At 39.2% G+C, this 20,468-nt stretch overlaps 1 protein-coding gene and 1 long non-coding RNA gene across 4 annotated transcripts; one reads left to right on the top strand and one right to left on the bottom strand.

The window, feature by feature from the left end:
- Window positions 1-1,384: 1,384 nt before the first annotated feature.
- Window positions 1,385-18,178, bottom strand: LOC113683880 (oxidation resistance protein 1). Of its 3 annotated transcripts, XM_027201167.2 has the most exons (17): window positions 18,040-18,178; window positions 17,656-17,891; window positions 16,789-16,847; window positions 15,958-16,065; window positions 12,794-12,892; window positions 12,010-12,141; window positions 10,869-11,059; window positions 9,453-10,126; window positions 8,585-8,795; window positions 7,296-7,413; window positions 6,663-6,722; window positions 6,079-6,176; window positions 5,559-5,649; window positions 5,115-5,267; window positions 4,409-4,507; window positions 3,347-3,420; window positions 1,385-3,057 (listed from the first exon to the last, which is right to left on the bottom strand). In XM_027201167.2, the coding sequence occupies exons 1-17, from the start codon at window positions 18,069-18,071 to the stop codon at window positions 2,922-2,924; spliced, it is 2,571 nt and encodes an 856-aa protein (XP_027056968.2). In that variant the 5' UTR covers window positions 18,072-18,178; the 3' UTR covers window positions 1,385-2,921. The 3 variants fall into 3 exon arrangements, with proteins under 3 accessions (XP_027056968.2, XP_089055346.1, XP_027056969.2); XM_089199220.1 differs by lacking the exons at window positions 17,656-17,891; window positions 18,040-18,178 and adding an exon at window positions 17,033-17,519; XM_027201168.2 differs by lacking the exons at window positions 15,958-16,065; window positions 16,789-16,847; window positions 17,656-17,891; window positions 18,040-18,178 and adding an exon at window positions 13,968-14,091.
- Window positions 12,080-14,616, top strand: LOC149051878 (uncharacterized). Its single transcript, XR_016187048.1, has 2 exons — window positions 12,080-12,189; window positions 12,340-14,616. It is a non-coding gene; the product is annotated as an uncharacterized LOC149051878 (long non-coding RNA).
- Window positions 18,179-20,468: the final 2,290 nt, after the last annotated feature.

Here is a 20,468-nt window from a genome sequence, read left to right as displayed (position 1 = left end):
CACTTTATGAGGAATGCGAGATGGAGCTTTCTTACGGCCGTTCTTAGGTCACATCACGAGAAACTTTCTACTATAGCTAGTCATTCTTTAAAGGGTTTAAGTGTTTCGCATAGGCTTCAGTGCAGGCGTCATTTTTAGCCTTTTTGAGGCGAGTAGAGGCAAGAGAGTGGAGAATTCGAGGAGCGAGATATGCGCGAAAGGGAGACGCCTGAATTAATCAAAAAGGAACACACGAACATATTGTTCCTCTCGAGTGTATTTTGCATAGTTCTCGCCTTTCAGTTCGCCTCAAAAACGCAAAAGGAAGCGGCGCATGGTGGAGGCGCGCAACTAAACGAAAAAATGAAAAAAGACATGAAAATAATGTTCCTCTCGCTTGTTTCTCACTTCGTGTGTTTCGCTCTTCAGTTCAAAAAATGGCAGTGGCTCTTCCGCAGGCTATTAAGACTTTTAAGTTCCTCGCATGATCCAACACCGCGTCATCGCCGAAGTCACGTTCAGACTTGTACAACACGTGACGCTCTTACTAATGACTAATTCAGTTTTCGCTCTTCTTGAGAAGTGAGAGTGGGAAGTCATTGCTTTGCTCGATAGTGAAAAAAAATATGAAAATAAACTTAGAAGCTAAATGCAAATGCTGACCGAGTTATTCCAACCATCGAGCGTAAAGAAATGACATAGTAAATATCTTGAGTGAGGTCCGTAAAGATTTTATTTCAGATCGATATGGCAGGGTCACCATTGCATTTCAGTGGAAAAAAACCGTAACTTTGCGTAGTTTAAGGAAGACATCATAAGAGTAAAGATTGGGACCAATCTCATGATATACCTTTGGTTTGCAAGAACTAATTGGTAACTTTTTATCGTTATGTCGTTGCCGGTCTGCCCCAACGTTGCGTTCTTCCGTTGGCGTAACCAAAGCAGTCCTTTTCCGATATCGAGCCCAGGATCATTTTGGCTCCTTGTCTACGGTACGGTCGTAAATTTGGTGACCATACTGCCAACAAGGAGTCAAAATATCCTTGGCTCGCGATTAGTCCTTTTCCAGACGTTTCCTAATTAATGGATCGCAATTACGCCGTTCTCGTTTCAGGCTTTTGCTCAATCACAACGTTGTGTTACTTTCTCATCTCAAAGCTTCCTAATTACCATCACCGGCCTGATTACTGACGACAGTTCTTCTGCCAATAGGAACATAGACTTAACGATGTACCGTTTTTCTCGGATTCAAACCAGTTGGTTTCTTATCCTCTCGACCAGACAGGGGCGCTCATTCGAAAAAATTAAAACAGAAATTTTCAAAAAACTCGTAGATCCTTTCGAAAATGTTTAATAAGGCGAGAGCGAGAGGAGATAAAGAGGAGAAACCACAAGAAACCAAGCATGAGTAACAATATTAATTTTTATTCTAAAATTACATCTTTTTTACTTTATCCTCTCTTTTAATAAATTAACATCTCGTCTTAAATCTAACGAAAAGGCTATCGATGAACACCATCCAATTTTTTCTTGTATATTTATAAGTCTTTAAACAGAATCAAAACCCTAAATGAAGATATCAAACCACAACTAAGGCTGATGACAAAATAAAAGCATGTGATCAAGACATGCCCGGTAAGGCTAACAGCCTGGTTAACACTAGTCCCAAGCTCTCGCAAGTTAACTTGTCTGCCACTCATTAGGTAGACTGTGGACAGTTCCTAACCTTTTCTCTTTACCAAGTCTAACACTACCTCAATTTGAAGGAAAATGGAAAATGTTGTATCGTCACGATAAAGAAACGCGAAAGATGCAATAATAATCCAAGAAAAAATCAGGTTGACCAAAGATGAAGATTAAGAAGGATTAGTATAAATGTGTTTTAATGATGCTACAACCGTAACGTAGCTGGATTGATGCGTGATCGTTGAACAAGGAGTACGCGGCTCACCGATCAAACACAAATCCCCAACGATTTCGGAACAAATGAAAAAGCACATAAATATCTTATGTTTGTTTCAATGTGGTTCTTCAAAGAAGAATTCACCTGCGAGCTCGAACTAGGAAGCAACAACAACCTAAAGTGTGAAAAAAGTTGCTTAGTACATAAGCTTCCCTCTTACTGTCGCAGCTCTGTCCACAACAATGCAGCGGTCAACCGTTGGGCATGCGCAAGTGGATCAATTTTTGGCCGGCCCCGCGCCAATTTCCCGCGCAAAATCTAAGAAAGAAAACATAACTGACGTAAATTTGCGAAAAAAACAAAAAAACAAAACAAAACAAAACAAAAATGAAACTTTCACTGAAAGATTTGTAAAAGTTATAAAAATTAGGTAAGGAAAAATTTCGACTTCTCTAACACAATGCTTGTTCAATCATGGGTTTCCTATCGATTAAACAATGATCTAGCTTATGAGTTTTTTGTTTTTTAAGTCTAGTGAGGCTACAAGAGAGCATGCCACCGCACCATTACAGCAATTGCACACACGCAGACGTTTGACCGCCGTATTGTTCGCAACGAGCCTGCCCCCAGCAAGTTGGTGTTTTGCGCATGAATAGCATTCAGTGCATTAATCATGTTACGCATTCACATTTGCAGATCTTAAATCTACGTTAACCCTTTCACTCCCACGCTCTCATTAGAAAATCCCCTGACTGTCTACTATACAATCTCTATGATGGTGGTTTGGAGAATGTGGTATTTAATCAACTTGTTCGTGTAATCCCCTTAATTGATATTATTCTCTATTCTCATCACCTGTCTGCTTGATATTATTTTGATATTGTGATGAGAAATTATGTTTTGGTCACTCATGGGAGTTAAAGGGTTAATAAAGTTGCAATGAGGGTTTGATAAGCCACATCACTGATTCTCACAATTCCATAAAGGCACTGGAAGACAAGAGTGGGTTGGTGCTGCATGAAGGAGAACGGGTTGGAAATCACACGAACGTCCAGGCCTCCAGTCCACTACAGAGGAAGTCTTCTTTCCAGGAAAGCTGCGCGTTGTTGAATGTCGTGCAGGGATGACTGCGACCGTGATAGAGGTCTCCATCTAACCACAGACCAAAGTTTCCACTGCAGAAAGCAGATAAGTATGTATCAGTATGCATATTCTCCATACTGTTCTCTATACATTTCCTAAGGTGCTGACAAGGAGAATTTGTTGAACAATCCAAACCCTCTTCAGTGGGTGATCATTTCCTTAATTCTCAAGACCTTAATGTGTAATTCTGGGCTGGTAATGTAAGGAGAATTTAGATGTTAGTCACTCTTAGGGGACAAAGGCTCAATAAGCAACGCGACGCTTGTTCACGGGCGGTGGTCTTTGATCCAAGATTCTAATTTGCGTCGTTTATGGTCTTACCCTCCACTGCCGATGGCCAAACTATCCTTTGACCCTTTGATGAAGAAGTTGTTTTCTCCAGTCCAGGCAAATATCTGCAACAAAGAGGGAGTGGCGCGTGAATGTCAAGAAGGCAAATGAAATGGTGTGGAGCGCGATTAGCGCGCTTGCTCAATACATCGCCACTAGACTGTAAATGACGATTGACTAAAGAACAAAAGCGAAAAAAGGGCTACCAAGAGGGCCACCAGGAAGCTAAAAACAACTCACTGCCTCACAGACTACGCCGTCAACGATTAATAACTTTTGAATCAATATCAATATCTGGGCAACTGCCCACCTACCCCTCCCCTAACCCAAAAACAGTCTATTAATAACAAGTTAGGGTTAATGTTGGGTTAGGAGAGGGGTAGGTAGGCAGTTGCCCAGATACTGATATTGATCCATTGTTTTTTGACCTTACGTAGTTTTTAGTATTTGATCATCATTCTGTACGATCTATTGTCGGGAATGCAATTTGATCATAAATTCGGGATCCACTCGAGATTTCCTAAAAGTTAACAAAGTTAAGAGAGTCGCTTGAGGAGTAGCCTGTTCCAGGCTTTAAGTGATTAACCCTTTACATAACATCAGTATGCATATTCTCCATACTTTCTCTGTACATTTGTTAAGGTTCTGAAAGGAGAATTTGTTCAGAAATCAAGAGCTTCCTTAGTTGTTGATCGTTTCCTTTATTCTCATGACCTTAATGTTTTATTCAGGGGGGATCTTGTAGGGAGAAATTAGTTACCAGTCATTCTTAAGGGTTAAAGGGTTAAAACGGAGCGAAGAACGAGGGAAGCTTGGGCCGGGTCGCGCCCGGACCCAAGCCTCTCTCGGTTTTTCACTCCTCTCACTGAAATCACACCATTCACTACCACGCTCCGTTTTACTAACTGAACGCCTGGAACAGGCCGCTTTAGAAAGACCTCGAGGTCATACGAAAGGAGTACTTCAGATCGCTGTGGTAATTCGAGAAAGAGCTCGTTTAGTTTCAGAACAAATATTCACTGGCTGAACAGTTGACAAGAGTAATAAACTAACCTTCAGAGAATTATTTTCAAACTTATACAAGAAAGACTCCCCTGTGCCATAAAATCCTTCACTAACTTTGAATGGACAAGAGCATAGCGAACCGAAAATCTAAAAGGAATAAAAATAGTGTTAATTAAACGAAAAAGAACGTTTGCATATATGTATTTTTCGCACGCCTGTAATGGAACAAAGGAAGCTGAAGTTAGTCTTGTTGCGATTTAAGAACAAACCGAAAAAATATAAGAGCAAACTTTAATTCTAAACACCTTGACATCAATGTGCATATTCTCCATACTGTTCTTCATACATTTCCTAAGGTGCTGACTGAGAGAATTTATTTAACAATCAAGAACTTCTGCTGCTGGTCATCACTTCCTTCACCCTCCTGACCTTAAGGTGATTCAGGGATGATATGGTAAGGAGAAATTAGATGCTAATCACTCTTACGGGTCAACGGGTTAGTGTTTTTGGCATAAAGTTAAAAAAAACATAACCTCAAAACACGTTGTAATGTTACACAAAATCTCTATTCAAGACTTTGTCTAGCGACTAAATTTCATTTCCAACAACCCTACATGATTTTACGTTGCCAAATAGCCATGTTGAAAGAAATTTAACGTGGAGCTAACTCGATAAGCATCGAACCTTTTTCCCTCTTACTCAAGTGGAAGGTTCTACTAGCCCCATAGCTATCAGGAAGCGAGAAGCCACTTACATGCTGCGCATCGTCCATAACCACAAGTAGCACTGGTGTGTCGTAACACTCCATCTTACGGTACAGCGTCTTGAGGGAGAAGCCATGTTGAAACGTACTGTACACTAACGCCCAGCAATGCCCAATGGTCCTCGAGGGAAGTGTGCTGTTCAACTAGGCAATTTAAAAGAGCAATGTCAAAATACACTGAACTTTTCCAACAGAACGCGGAATCTTCTACTTGTTTGAATTTGGAAATTATCACACCACCAAATATCTTCGCACGGGTGCGATTGGTTTGGAAACTGCAATTGGCCAAAGAAGATCGCAGTTTTTTTTAAGGAAACTTCGCGGAACGGTGAGCAGCGTTGGCTCGAGAGAGTAGAGTACACATAACACAAAGACAGAAAACAAACACAAGTGTAACGAACTGACGAAGGCAAACAATCAGACAAAGAATCTTACTTTTCTCAAATGCTCCTCGTTAAGCATTTCTGATTTACAGTCCATATCCGGTAACACGTCCTCAATGAGGAAGGAAGCAGGTGATTTGGGACTAAGGAAAAATGAGACCACTATCAATGAAACTGAATCTTACGAAGCACAGGTAATCTGCTCACGACCCTACAAGGTAGCAAAATTAGATTGTCTTATGAACAACCACTCAAGCAATTAAGTTACGTTTGAAAACCGTAGAACTCTTTTGGTAAAGCCTAAAACAAAATGGAAAATCAGCAGGAAACTTTTAATTAAATAAGCTTCGTGCACGAAAAATCGAGATTTAGTTGCTGTTAGAAATATTTTCCTTTAAAAATTTTGCGCGGGAAATTGGCCCGCGGCTGGCCAGAACTTATCCCCTTGCGCATGCTTTATGTTTTACCGCTGTGTTACTGCTGTAGCCTTAAGCCAGGGACAAATGACAGCTAGCTTAAGACTATGGCTGAAAGCTAGAATTAAACAGAAAAGACTTAGAGTACATCTCTACCTTGACTTCACTTTTGCAGCTTTTCCAGGTTTGGCTGCAAATCTTCGAAGGCCTTTCTTGACTTTGGGAACTTCGCTGTCGCTGAGTGCTCTTGACAACTGTTGACAACAAATAATACGTTAACAACAGCACTTATTTGGACTACGGCGACTGGAAAGATTCATTGGACGAATGAACGACTGACCAACCAACTAGGTAAGCAAAGCAACGAAACGACGAAAGAAGGAACGAACAAAAACCTTTCTTACATCTGATCACTGTCACCGGTTGCTCTTAGAAGTTTTTGATCCCCACAGGAAACAAAGCTCAATATACATATACATCTGACATCTACAGTTTTTTGCGCGAACAAACGAAATGAAAGAAACAAACACGAAAGGACGAAGGGACGCAGGAAAGGAAGAGCGAAAGAACGAAGGAACGAGGGAACGAAGAGAAGAATAGACGAAGAGACGAAGGGACGAAGGGACGAAGGGACGAAGAAACGAAAGAACGAACGGCCAAACAAATGAACTGAAAAAATAAGATACGAAAGAGTGAATGGATGAGCACACGAAGGAGAAAAAATACCACGTCTTACTTACTTTGCCATGTGAACGAGCAGGCGGACTATTAGAATAAAACGATTCCACTAGATGTAACCCCTGCAAAAAGAGAGTCATTTACAAATTAGCAACCGTCCTCCCCCGTGCTGTGCCAGAAAGTCAAGTATAAGCTTAATCTCAATTCCTAGACGGGTAAGGTCGATTAAAACAGACAAATCCATTTCAGTGGTACCTAGATATAGCACGGGACAAAAAATATATTTCTAGGAGTCAATAGCAACTCAAAGATGACACAAAAAAATTGCCCAGAGCGCAATGATAGTGATTAAATCGCAATTGGTTTTAAGTTTTTGTATCTGATTGGTTGAGACGGCGGCCCGAGTTTAAAGACCAATCACACACCACAGTGACTAGCGCGGCGAGAGAATATTCTGGATCAGTGTAATGAAGTCGAACTCATTATTTGCTCTCAGATTACTGTTGGGTGCTCAAGCTACTACTAGGCAGGACAAACTGCTTCAATTATTCCTCTTCAAAGACGGGTTTGCACCTTCAATCACTGCATAAACTTTGAACTCTTTAGCCACTTAATGACACTGTCATCTCCAACGTACTTTCAGGGCTGTAGTTAACGTAATGAATTGAAACATCGAATGCACCATATTAATCTACCTCTTCCTCCGTTGCCATGCAGATTGGTGAAGTTGTTTCGTCATCTTCGCTTTCTTCATCTGTTGCATTGTGGATGTTGGGGCACCACTGTTGAAAGAACCTGTACACTTGCTCTGTCCTGTAGTTGAAAAAGGGAAATTAAGTTAAAAGAAAGACACTTTGTAAGGTATTTTGGCGCATCTTGCGGGCTGAAATGGGGATATTGACAAGCTAAAACACTTGCGTGATTGTTCAGAATGTTTCCTGGTAAGTTTTTTTTAAAGTTTTTATTAACTCAGTACACTCTAAGGTGATAATAATAGTGATGCAGTTTACGTTCGCGGGCACAAATATGTACTGGGCACAACTCAGAGCTCATTTTGACCCTTGGGCTGAAACAACTATGAGTCGGATCCAAAACACATTTATACCCACGAACAGAAACTCCATGATTTTGATAACCTAAAGAATAAGCCTGAGATTTGATGTTCAATTCTCCTCTCTGACTACATTCAATTCCTTGTAAACTAGTTAAGAGAATTGGTACGTAATCGAGATAAAAACCACATGACTTAACCCTTTAGCTCCTAGAAGTGATTAAAATGTAACTTCTCCCTATAATATCCATACAAAACCCAGCGAACAGGTGATAAGAACACTCAAAGTTATCAAATAGTAGTTATTATCATCATCTTACACCAAATTCTTGTCACTAATTTACAAGGAAATGTGTAGCAGCTAGAAGGGAGAATTAACAATCAGATCTTGGGAGTTAAAGGGTTAACAACAGCCACAAAACTTCTTGAGGCGATAAGGTCGGCTGGTGAGGCGTGACCTTATGAAGCATAATGAACGAACCAACAAAGCATTTACTTGATTGATGTGTTTGGAAACTCTGTACCAATTGTTATACCTTAAAACTCCAAGGCGCGCTGTAAGAAGGAGAGATGCCTTAGGTATCTCTGGGTCATTTGTTGATCAACCGTCGTGACATTCAGACCTCTATATTCAAAACAGCTTGAGCTGCGGCCACCGATCCAAAGCGAGTAAACAGCCGGCAGATTTCTAAAAAGCTCTGATAAGTTTCTTCGTTTTCATCACGATGAAAGAATTTGTTGAGGTTTGCATCTATTTCCTCTAATCCAAACCTTCTTCTTTTGTGGCAGTTAATTTGAAATTCGAAATGATTCACTTCGCCACCGTGTGATATTACCACCGCCTAATTTGCATTTAAGCTGGTATAGCGCGCATTCGTGTTTAAACAACTCATGGAAAGAGGACATAAATTGTTGGGATTTTAAGTTAAATACCTTGATGGTGGGATGGCGAACCAGTATTCCCTTCGTTTTTTGTCTCTGTCTTGAAGCTGTTCTCCTTGTTCAGGAAACGATCCGAACATGCCCCGATGCCGACACCAATGCTTCTTACTGATTCTCAAGCACAGATAGAGGGGCTGATTGCTGAAAGAAGTGGCAGGCTTCGGCACTAAAACATCCTCATCGCTCTCACTGCCCTGGCGCTCTGAAAAAGTTAGAAAATTCATTACCAACGCGCCCGCTAAATTTTCTTCAGGTAAAACTACAGTAAAATTAGTGTTAGTATTTATGTGAGACACGCAGGGCCATAACGGTCAGCGCGCTGAACCCTAAATAAACCGTTCTAGGTTTGATCCCTAGCCGGATCACCGTGTTGTCTGATTGGGAAAAACACTGAAATATCACAGAGGTACCAACAAAACGCCATAAACAATTTTTCAATTCGAGTGTTCTCAAACAGTATCTGTAAAGAGTCAAGGTCTTGATACTGTGCGAACAATGAATGGGTCGACCAACAGTGTGTCGATTTCAGTTAAATGGAGTAAAAACGTAAGTATTGCTGCTCCTTCTGGTTGGGACTTTCGTGTTTTGTGCCAATAAACGTTCGTCTCCTCCAAGTTTGCTCACATAAGGAAAAGTGCTTCACATCAAATACAACAAGTTCTCTCACACCTTTACCAGTCTGTTCCTAAATCTCCGACTTGTTGAACATGATTATATTCAAGGGTAGACAATTAAAGGCGGGAAAGAAAAAGTTATATTTGACAAAGCTACCCGATTTGCCGGGAGAGGGACAAATTAGAAGGCGGTGAGGTTGTAAAGGGGCGAAATCTCCAGCTAACTGCACAAAGTATGAACTCACCACTTATTCCACAATTTTCTTGTCCAAGCCAGTACCTCACATTACTGCTAAGAGCAGCGAACAACGACGTGGAGCGTGAATGTTCGAGCTCCCCATCGACACTTGCTGGAGAGTTTCTCGAATGTTCTTCATCTGGTCTATTTTCATCAGGTTCAACTACATTGCTGCTCACTGAACTTCGTGCATCGCCAGAATCATTCAACTGGTTCTCCAGTCCTTGATGAACAGCGTGGTCCGCCAATTCTGGTTCTACTGCTTTGGAGTCATCCGCATGACCCATAGAACACCCTATGCCAGAATCCTCTGATGCCGGCGACACTGAGTGCATATATCCCCTTGCAGGACTTCCTTGAAGAAGCAATGGAGTTCCTACAGATTTTTCTGTCTTTTCTGGCAGATGGTGAATATTCTCCGAATCAGCGACTTGATTAACAATTCTTTCAATAATTTCCCGAACAGCATTTTTCACATCCTCATCAGTTGATACAGGAATAAAGTTTGAAACACTGCACGCGCAAATGTGTGAGATATCAACTGATGACAACGGGTCCGTGTCCTCATCCAGATTTGTACAAACTTTACCGCCATTTTTACATATTGTAAGAGGTGCGGTTTCTACGTCGATGCTATTTTGACGACTAAGTGATTCTGCTGTGGCAGCATCTAAGTAAAACCTGACAAATTGAAAAAGAAATACACTTGAGTTCTCAGTAATTTCAACCATTTTCCAACTGCAGTTTACCAAAACACAAGCATTTAAGAGTGCTTTCTGATTAAGCGTCGTAAAATCAAACCAAAAGTCAAAGCAACCACACTGCCTAAAGCGCGGGAAAACGCAGGCGACCAAGTCGTGATTGGGTTTAGTTTTAATTCTGATTGGTCGAGGGAATGTCTTGAATTTTTTGAACCAATCACAGAGTGAAGTAAGGCAAAACCAATGGTTTTGTTTTGACACTGAAGTGAAAATTGCGCTATCAGTTGGGACTTGACTTTTACATTGTAAATCTTAGAAAACCAGTGATTGAGTGTTGAGGTTCAAACAAATACGTTTAAATGATAAAAGAAAATTTTTAAGTCTTTTTCTGCAATCTTAGAGTTCAGAGGTAATACATAATGCGATGTATACTGTCTTTGACCCTTAAACCCTTAGTGACCAGCAACTGATTTCTCCTCACAGTGACACAGCTGAATCATGGAATAAGACCAAAAGAATGAAGGAAAATCGCCAACCTACGAAACTTTGATCGTTAAACAAATTCTCCTTGTCAGTACCAAAGGAAAGTATGGAGAAGAGTAAGGAGAATATTGATCTTGATGTTAGGGTGCGAGGTGCTGAAGAGCAACACGAACTTAATAAAACCATCACCTCTGAGGCTACATGTAACTTTTTTACTAAGAGAAAGTACATGCACTTACTTTCCAGGTTTAAGGGGGTCATGAATTGCCATGGCAGCAATGTCTGTGTACATGGCAGCACTTGTAACAGATGTCATAAGCGTCCCTACACCATATGTGTCCAGTCCTCTGTCCATCACAAGTGGGTCTGATACGTTCGGCTTGAACATGACTGAATGAGGTGTGATGAGAAGAACACCATTTGCAATACCCTATAGAGAAGTGTTGACAGAATTAAGACTTCACTCAACAATGATCAACTTTGTTCATTGTATTTATGGAGTGATAATATTATTCCTACAGCTCAACTGGCAAATGCCTTCAAGTTCTGGGTATAGCATGGAACATTCTGAACCATTTAACTCCCAGAAGTGATTCACATTGAACTTCTCCCTATAATATCCATATATTATCCTTCAAACAGGTAATGAGAATACTCAAACTTATCAGGTAGAAGTTGATATCTTGATCTAACACTAAATTCTCATGACTGATTTACAAGGAAATGTGTAGCAGCTAGGGTGAGAGTTAACAATCAGATCTTGGCTTTTAAAGGGTTAATTAGCAGGGAATGCAGAAAGTGTTAAGAAAGGGATTCCAGTGAAGTGTTTACACATTTCACATTCATCACTTGTTCTACTTGTATCTAAAGATTCTGTAATGTTAACCTCTTAAATCCAAATATCTGTATTGTAATTCTCTTTCACAGCTAATACATTTACATTAGCTTATTCAACATTTAAGATATTGTGGTGCTAGATATAAGCAAATTAACCCTTTCACACCCAAGATCTTGTTAGTAATTCTCCTTACTGTCTGCCATACGATTCTTATGATGTTAATTCAATGAATTTGTTATTGGATCCGTTAACACTTCCCTTACTGATGTATTTCCTATTCCCATCACTTGGGTGCTTGATACTGTACTGTACTGTACAGGAGTACATTACTGTACTGTACTGATATTGTAAGGAGAAATTCTGTCATGGTCACCCATGGGAGTTGAAGGGTTAAGAGCTGAAAAGGTTATTTAATTTTTTTTAAGATAATAAAAGGATTTTTGTTAGAGGTTAATTGTTAAGCAACCCTGGGTTTAAAATTAACTAAATACTGTAAATCATACCATAAAATAGAAAACCTGTAGTCAAGAGAACACCCATACCTGGCCATCAGTGATGTATTTTGCATAAATCTTCAAATACTGCTCAGTGACTTCTTCCTCTTCTTCTTCCCAGGACACATCTTTAGTGAGTTTGACTGTCTCCTGCTCCCCTCTGTGAGATGCACCATTCTCCTGACAACAACAAGACAAAGAATTGACAATTCATTCATACATGTACATGTGAGTTAACAGTGTGTGCTCAGCCTCTTTATTTGTCAATGTGCAGCATTCCTTCTAAATGTTGAGAACACACTTTAGTACCCTCTGTGATAGTAAACTGCTGTCCTTTGTCTCACTGAGTTGCATAGATTCACTGTTTTCTCCTCACAGGTGAATGGGGAAACTAAAGAAACCCCTTCTCTTCTGTGGAAGGTTTTTTCTTCCTTTTGATGGCATTCAGGAACACAACAACTGGTAGGCATAGCAAAATACATGTATGACATAACAGATTGACAACAATGCAAGAGCTACAATGTACACTCTCAGGACAAAACCAAGGTCTTATTAGCCTCGTGCAACTCAACTCTGACTGGCAGAGTAGTCCACCATACATGTTTTCACATTCTGCCTATCTTGAGCAACAACAGACATACATTGTATTCAGGGTTTCCATTCAGAAAGATCAAAGAGTTGTGTAAAAGAAACAAGTGAACTTCTTCACATCTGAAAAAAAAAATTACTTGAACCACTGAAATTTAGCCAGAGACTTCTCTGATCTAGGATGAAACCAAATAAACTCCCTCAATATGTGATAACTAAGGATCAAACAACTTTTATTCAATACCTTGATGACAAGTGGCTGTGGGGGTCTGGTGATTGGAGCAGAAGTCAATTCATCTCCATCTGGACCTTTTTCCAGTCTTTTGTCAGGCACAAATAATGTCTAGAAAGGATACAAAATTTCTACAGTCAATTCTTAAGGAATATAGAAGAAGTCTAGACAATTTCACCATTCTCATCATCATTTGGCCAGAGAGTGAACAAAACAAAACTGTTATGAGTCAAGCCTGGGAGTCACAGGTTGAACAACCTTAGGCTGAAGAATATCTTTATAATAAGGTAATACATGTATGCATTAATTTTTCCCTATACCTACATGGAAAGACATATTTCTGTTGCATTAGCTATTAGGTTCATCTGCCAATAAGGCCCTAGCCATCTGCATGTATAACCTTATATCTGCACTGTGCCAGCTAATTTGCTTTCCTCTTGCTCTGATGCAATTATAAAAGAGATTAAAATCGATCAAGGAGTCTGTTCCTTAGAACACCCAGTAACTTAATGGGCCAAAAAGCTGATTTCTATTTGTCTGCTTTCATCTCAGATCAAGACAGTGACAGCTTTGAACATCAAACAATTATGAAAACCAAACAGAATGCCCTGGTTATTTAGAAAGACCCTCACTATTATTCTTCACAATTACATATACAAAAAATTAATTATTTGAGCTCATGATAGAATGAAAACTTTAGTGAAACATGGCCCTGAGCTCTCTAGGCGCCTGCTTCATCCAAATTTTTATACTGCTGGGGGAAGACTAGATGTCTTAGAACAGTAGCAGAACTAACCATAAATCTAGAAAGCTACATTATTTCAATTATAAAATAAGGCAGCTTTTGTTTGTCTGAAATGGTGTAATGTTCATAACAACCTGGTATATTTACCAAAGCTGGCAAATGGCTGTTGATCACTATAATTTTTACAACTTTTAAAGAGGAAATTGTTAGATGAGTCCTAACACTTAACTAAACTGTGTAGAACTGCATCTTGCAATAGAGAAGATGGATTAGTTTGTTATGTCACCCTTTAAAGGGCTCTGTTCAAACAAGGATTAGTAAAAACCATCCTGCATTTGTAAACCTACATCACATTAATCTAAGCTACCAACCAACACACACACTGAAACAATACAAAACAAGTTAAACCAATTCCCTGGCATATCTCATAAGAAACCTTACCCTTAGACAGGCTTTCAGGTAAATCTTTGGCCACATGCATTCTACAATCATATTTTACATCAAGATGTCCACAACACATGTGATCAGATTAATTTGCACATTGTTTTTTCTCAATGACTATCCCATAATTCAACTACATGTACCTACTCTCATTAATTATTAACTTTGCCACCATGCATTACCTGAAAGAAGCTAGCAAATAACTCACAGAGCAGCAAAATACTAGGGAAAAACTAATCTTACCTTAGTACATGTATGTTATTATTACTGCTTGCTTTCAACTTCCCCTTAAACTTTAATTTGGATATGGCACTTCCAAATGAGGACATTTCTACTAGCACAAAGGTGCTAATAATGTGTCTTGGAAACATTATGCTCTTACTAAAAACAATAATTATGCACTAAAACTGTTTACCAGATGAGGGTGGAGTAATCAGAAAGATTTGTTTCCTTAGGTTTCCGGTCTGGTAAAGTTTACATGCCTGGATTTAACTATACTGCTGGCAATTTTCCAAAAACAGCACTTATAAGGGATTAACATCAGTGCAGAATAATTACATTCTTTTGAAGGTGCCTTCTTTCAAGTGAATTTTAAGACTTAGAGGTGAAACATGTCATGAAAGGATGTTTGAAATAAAGTAATTTAATGCAACATCAATGCCTGCCTGTGTTTCATCAGAGAAAATAGTACAGCGTGGAATGAGAATCTTGCAGTCTATAGCAAGGCACCAAGGACCCTTTTTTCAATGCACTACTTAAATTGATGATACCATTGATTTACAAAAGACGCATAAGCCTCCAATTCATTCTTGGAAATTTTGTCTTTCATTTAAAATAATTATTACTAGGAATATTCATAGAACAGTGAAGTCATTAATTTTTTCCTAAGCCTTGGATACAATGCAGGGATTTAAAAAAAGGCAGATTTCCAGCAGTTCACTATTGCCAACAAGATGATTCTTATTCCATCTCTTTCTGCCATCTCTTTAGCACATGAAAAAGGCTCCTGTTTGGGTTTTACCCAACAGTCCCTTATAATACCAAGCACAGCTGCCTACATCAATATTACACTACATGTATCAGCAGCTAACTATGAAACTAAGTTGTTAAAACCCCTGCTGTGGATAGTTGACAACCTTATAGAGTAGAACTGGAATCGCAAACGTTCAGTACACATGTACTTTTGTTATTGGCTTAAGTTACACTGCGAATGATTTGACTACACGTCCACATGTCATGGTCAGACTTCATGATCACATGTTAGAGTGTTAGAGCATGGTACTGTGTACTCTGTGCAGTACAGACTTATATTGTGCCTTACCAGTGTCCTGAGCTCTGTATAGTTAAAGACCCACTCAAAAGCCCTTATAATATTGTACATGTACATGTATAAGGCCTGGGACTTTGCAGTACATGTATTCAGTTGTCTAGTGTGTACATGTAGCTTTTAAAAAGACTTCATATACAGTGCACAGCAACATTGCATTCATTTTAAATACTGTTTAGAGTCTATTATATTTATAATTACCATGGGACAAAAGTTTATGAGGACTCAATATAAATTACTATATGTTATTTTTGGACGGGAGTTTTGTATATGGAAGATATTCCAGTCTATATTGTAAAAAGCTGGTTTAGCTAAAAGTGCACAATTAGCTGATCAAATTTCACAATTTAACCCCTTCACTGCCTGCGTGATGCTCCAAGTATGAAGTAATATTTGCTGTTTGCTTGCCTCCAGATTACTTGCTATATCAAAAGTTAAAGAATAACAGTCAAATCCCCAGCACTAGAGATGGAAAAAGAACCTGGCATCTCAAACTCAAAAAAGGTCAGAATTCCAAAAAAAAGTCAATTTGCAATGGCACAGAGCTTCTCAGTGGGGTTCGCAGTCAGGGGGTAAAGATTTCTGCCTACCAAGACACTGAAGAAAAAAAAATTTACTATTGCACACTTAGATATCAAGTCCCTGTAAATATAAATTGCTTACCTGCCCTGGAAAAAGCATGCGAGATGACAGCTTGTTGATACGAGTCAACTCCGAAGGAGTGGTGTCAAACGTTAGAGCAATCTTTGCCAGTGTGTCATTGGTATCAACCTGAGAACAAAAATGAAAATGCAGTTAATTTGCAGGAAAGAAATCTGAAAGTAAGACTTAGAGAAACTTGCCATACCACCTTGATAGCAAAATTATTTCAAGGTAATAATGACAGGTGCAGATCTAGTATCTATAAAAAATTATATTTAAATTATTCAAAGCAGCAATACAGAGGGGAAAAGAGTGAAGCCTGATGCCTAAGATTCTACTTCCATTGCCATTAATACACAAGGAAGAAAGTTGTTAAAATGCTGCATGGAACTTATACAAATACATCCACTTGTTCATGACTGATCATGGCATGAAATGCCAATTAAATGATGATAATTATTCAAATGGGAGTTTCATTAAAAACAAAATTCAACAGAGATAGAGTACTGTACATGTACATGAACATATCCCCTGAATTGTTTGTAGAACTGTTGAAGCTTAAGAAAATCAGAGATCTTGACCAAAGAGATGGAGAATGTCGACTGGAGGTACTTATTTGTCCTGAGGGAGTCCAACATTGCCATAACAATTTAAGTTAAGTCATAATATCACGCAGCCATAGCACATTGCTCGAGTAAAATAAATTAATTGTTTCTGTTTACCTCCACGTCGTAATAAAGCTCAAACAACAAATGTTGTTTTTCTAAATTTTAACCATTTTAAGCATATGCTATAGCATATGAATGAAAAATTTAAAACAACTGTAGTAAATTATAACCGTTGTCTACTCACCATATATTCCTTAGTTCCGAGAGGGGCTGGCTTTTTAACTTTAAACGACATTTCGCTATCTATAGGGGCAAGAAATATTTTAAGACAGAGGAAAAAAATCGAAGATTTTCAAATACGTAACTTTAGCTTCAAGAACGGTACAAATCTGAGTAAAAGTGATCTAGAGCGAAAAAACGCTACAATCGAAGTAATTCCAAAATGGATACGATTTCATCTCGATGGTTAAAATTTAACTGTCACTCGCCATTAAGCAGTAAATCTGACAGATTTCTGCCACAGAATTAAAGATCTACCCCCATATTGCGAGGTTGAAAGTTGTTTCAAATGATTCTGAACAATAGCAGGGTTTTGTTGGCAAAATAATGACAACATCTTATAACAAAAGCGAAGCCATTGAAACCACGAAGCTTGCTGCTCTCACACGAGAGGGAATGAAAACAAATCTCGTCTTTGTGAATTATTAATCCATATCACTTATACCAACAATAAATATAAAAAATATCGAGGCAACGATGTTCACATATTTAACGATGATGTTCCGCGTTGTCACAGAGCATAGTTTACGACGTCGTTTCAATATCCTCATGATTCATTCGCGTCAAACAAAGCTAAGTCACACTCGGTTCTCTAAACACGAGAGTTCTCGAACCATGCTAGGAAAAAATAGTATATCTAGATGTTAAATTAGAGAACAAGACTGCAAATGCGAAAAATTTTAGTTGAGAATGCACAGATAAAATCATTCTTTCGCGAACGGTTATCTGAATGAATTTTTGTCTAATCGTAAAAATTGCCTGCTCTCCAAGTGAAGACCTTCGCGACGCAGGTTGCAGCATTGACAATTCAACTACTTCTCATGGTCCTCACCAAGTGAAGGGTATGCCAACCAGTGAAACCCTTTTCTAACCGTTTTCCTCAACTCGTGTCCTAAGAATGACACATTCTCCCACGACAGATATCTAGCGGCTGAATCGCCAGAAACAGCACTGCTCTCGGATTTGCTTCTTGACGAACGAAAAGTAGTTCGTTTTGCTTTGAGCTCGCGGGATCGTACAACTTCCTCAGCAAAAACTGAGTCGCGTTCTTCCTCATCTACGTTCGAACTAGAAAGATAATTAAAATTCAAATTGATGAACAGAGTTACCTGTCTACATACTTAACTACTAAATTTTAGCCACAACATAACCTAGTCAACAGAAGTCGCTCAGGAACGGGATAGTAACTCAAAGGAGGCTACTAAAAATTCCTCACCTCGATAAATAGCCTTTTATAAGGCTGTACATAATATGCTTGCATTAACCTTGGGCAAAATGCGGGCACACGGGCCAGAAAAATATTCAATTCATTCATCCAAATCCTGAATTTTGTGCTCGCACTAAGTGGAATTGGGTTCCGGGCTCCGAAGGCGTGTAAACACGTACGTGACGTCACGCTGTGTTCAATCGATTTTTCTTCGGCAAGACTCGTATCTGGCTATAAACTTCGCTTTCGATGAATACTTACCTAACCGAGGGTATTAAGCTTGAAAATATTTTTCTCGCTTTCCACATTTTTACTTTTGGCTTTGGTGAATCGCTGCCTTCGACCCCAAGACTTAAAGAGGATGATGCCTTCATTCCGTCCGTCAATTGATTCCTGCCAGACTCAGTGCAAACAATTTTTTTTAGGACTCGAATGAAATCTTACGCTTCGTTCCTTGTGGGTCTGATGTCCTGTGCCAAACGGGCTCGAAAATTAAGCTCTTGAAAGTTATGTTCGATAAAGCACCACTTATCAGCAGAATTCCCTTGTGCCAGAGCTGCACAATACAAAAATCGGAATTGTTTCTGCCCAAACAAGAATGATAGACTGCTGCTCTTTTGAGCTCGAAAGTGACAGAAAAGAAGGACAAGCGACCAGGCAACACTTGATCTATTTAGACAGTTGCTCATTGCGATATTGAAAAACAGAGAACGAAAGTAATTACTTATTAAAATTCAAAGTATACCAAATTGATCGAAAAGCAAAAGATTGGTTTCAGTTAATCATTGCCGCGAAAAAAGGTGAGAGCAAATTTTCGCTAAAAGATCGGTTCCCCGGCAATTAAAATTTTAATCATCAGCTACAATCCCCGGTTGTTCGAACGGCAGATAATGCTATCGACTGAATAAATCCTTATACGGAAGACAGTGTATCAGGTTTTGTTAGCACTTGTATCCGCTGGATAACAATTCATCCCTTTGATGATTTTAGATATACGAAATTCATACATTTGCACTGCAGTGACGAAACGAAATTAAGAGATCCTCGTAGCTAAGAACCCTACTGAAACGAGTAGTTGAAAATAGGACCTGAAAAAAAAATTCGGGCCCGTACGTTGGCTCAGTTGGTAGAGCGCTGCACCAGTATCGCAAAGGTCATGGGTTCAAATCCCGTACGGGCCTGAATTTTTTCCAGGTCCTATTTTCAACTACTCGTTTCAGTGGTGTTCTTAGCTGCGAGGATCTCTTAATTTTGATTCTTCACCGCAGTGCAAATATATGAATTTCATATATCTAAAATCATCTTTCATCACTTGGATGATTTATTTGGACCGTTGGCTCGTTAGCTCAGTTGGTATAGCGCTGCACCGGTGTCGCAGAGGTCATGGGTTCAAATCCGGTAAGGGCCTGAATTTTTTTTTTTCAGGTCCTATTTTCAACTACTCGTTTCAGTAGTGTTCTTAGCTGCGAGGATCTCTTAATTTCAATTCATCCCTTTGTCAGCGTTATCCACACTAGCCAATCAGAGCAATTGAAAATATCACATAGAGCCAATGAGTGTTCAGTGTGACAACAAGCTGACTGTCCGAGGTGCGGAAAAACGCGGGTGACCAAGGCGCGATTAATTTTATTATTAAATGACTGTGAATATATGAAAATCGTTTTTTTTTTTTGAGGGCACGGTAACGAATCCTGCAATCTGATTGGTGGTTCTTTGCGCGGTCCGTATTTTCCTATCTCTGCCCACGGGCACGATAACGCTTTCGTGAGTCGCCCAGTACATCCCTACCTTCGATGCCATTTTTCATAAAAATATCTCGTTTTTCTGGCTGGGCAGTATTTTTAAGCCGATAAATAACCTTTTAATCCTCTCTTTCCTCTCTCTCAAATCACTTTGGTTGACAGAAAAATACAGGTTTCGATATAAATTTGAATAGGCAGAAGTGTTATTAAATTGGTTGACAAGCGGCCTAAAAACCGTTTGTAACTAATTTTAATCCTTCACTAAAAAAAACCTAGAAAGTTAAAACGTGAGGTATTTGGTTACAAGTGAATTAATCGATGCAACTTTCATTCATTTAATATCTGAATTCTCTCAAATAATTTGTTCGTAGTGAGAGGGCGAGCGAAGTTTTTAATTCTATTACAAATACGCTTTCGGTGAGTCCTTCGAAGTCCGTTCAATTAAGTCATTTGTACTGTTAATTGCACAACAGAAACTGAAGGAACTCAATGAGAAAAAGCCGCATTAAAGCAATTTGTGTGAAAGAATTTAGGTAAGTTTAAGGAAAAAAATTAAAATGTTGTTCATCAGCCAAGGTCGGTCCGTATTGGGAAAAACTGTGCCCTCTGTCTGGAGTACTGCCCTCGGCCTACGGCCTTAGGCGGTACTCAATACCCGGTTTCCTTTTTTTTTTTTAAAATCATCAAGGGAGGTTA

Source organism: Pocillopora damicornis, chromosome 1 (assembly GCF_964200805.1).
Source record: "Pocillopora damicornis chromosome 1, jaPocDami1.2, whole genome shotgun sequence".
NCBI lineage: Eukaryota > Metazoa > Cnidaria > Anthozoa > Scleractinia > Pocilloporidae > Pocillopora > Pocillopora damicornis.
This window is presented reverse-complemented; position numbering and strand designations above follow the sequence as displayed.

What these genes read in the sequence shown, in the direction of transcription:
- LOC113683880 (XM_027201167.2), bottom strand. Translation starts at nt 18,071, where the DNA reads ATGTACAGCCTTATAAAAGGCTATTTATCGAG. An exon ending in ACGAGGAGCATTTGAGAAAA is followed by an intron (nt 5,268 to 5,558) that starts GTAAGATTCTTT and finishes TAAATTGCCTAG; the next exon opens with TTGAACAGCACACTTCCCTC. An exon ending in TTGGCCATCGGCAGTGGAGG is followed by an intron (nt 3,058 to 3,346) that starts GTAAGACCATAA and finishes TGCTTTCTGCAG; the next exon opens with TGGAAACTTTGGTCTGTGGT.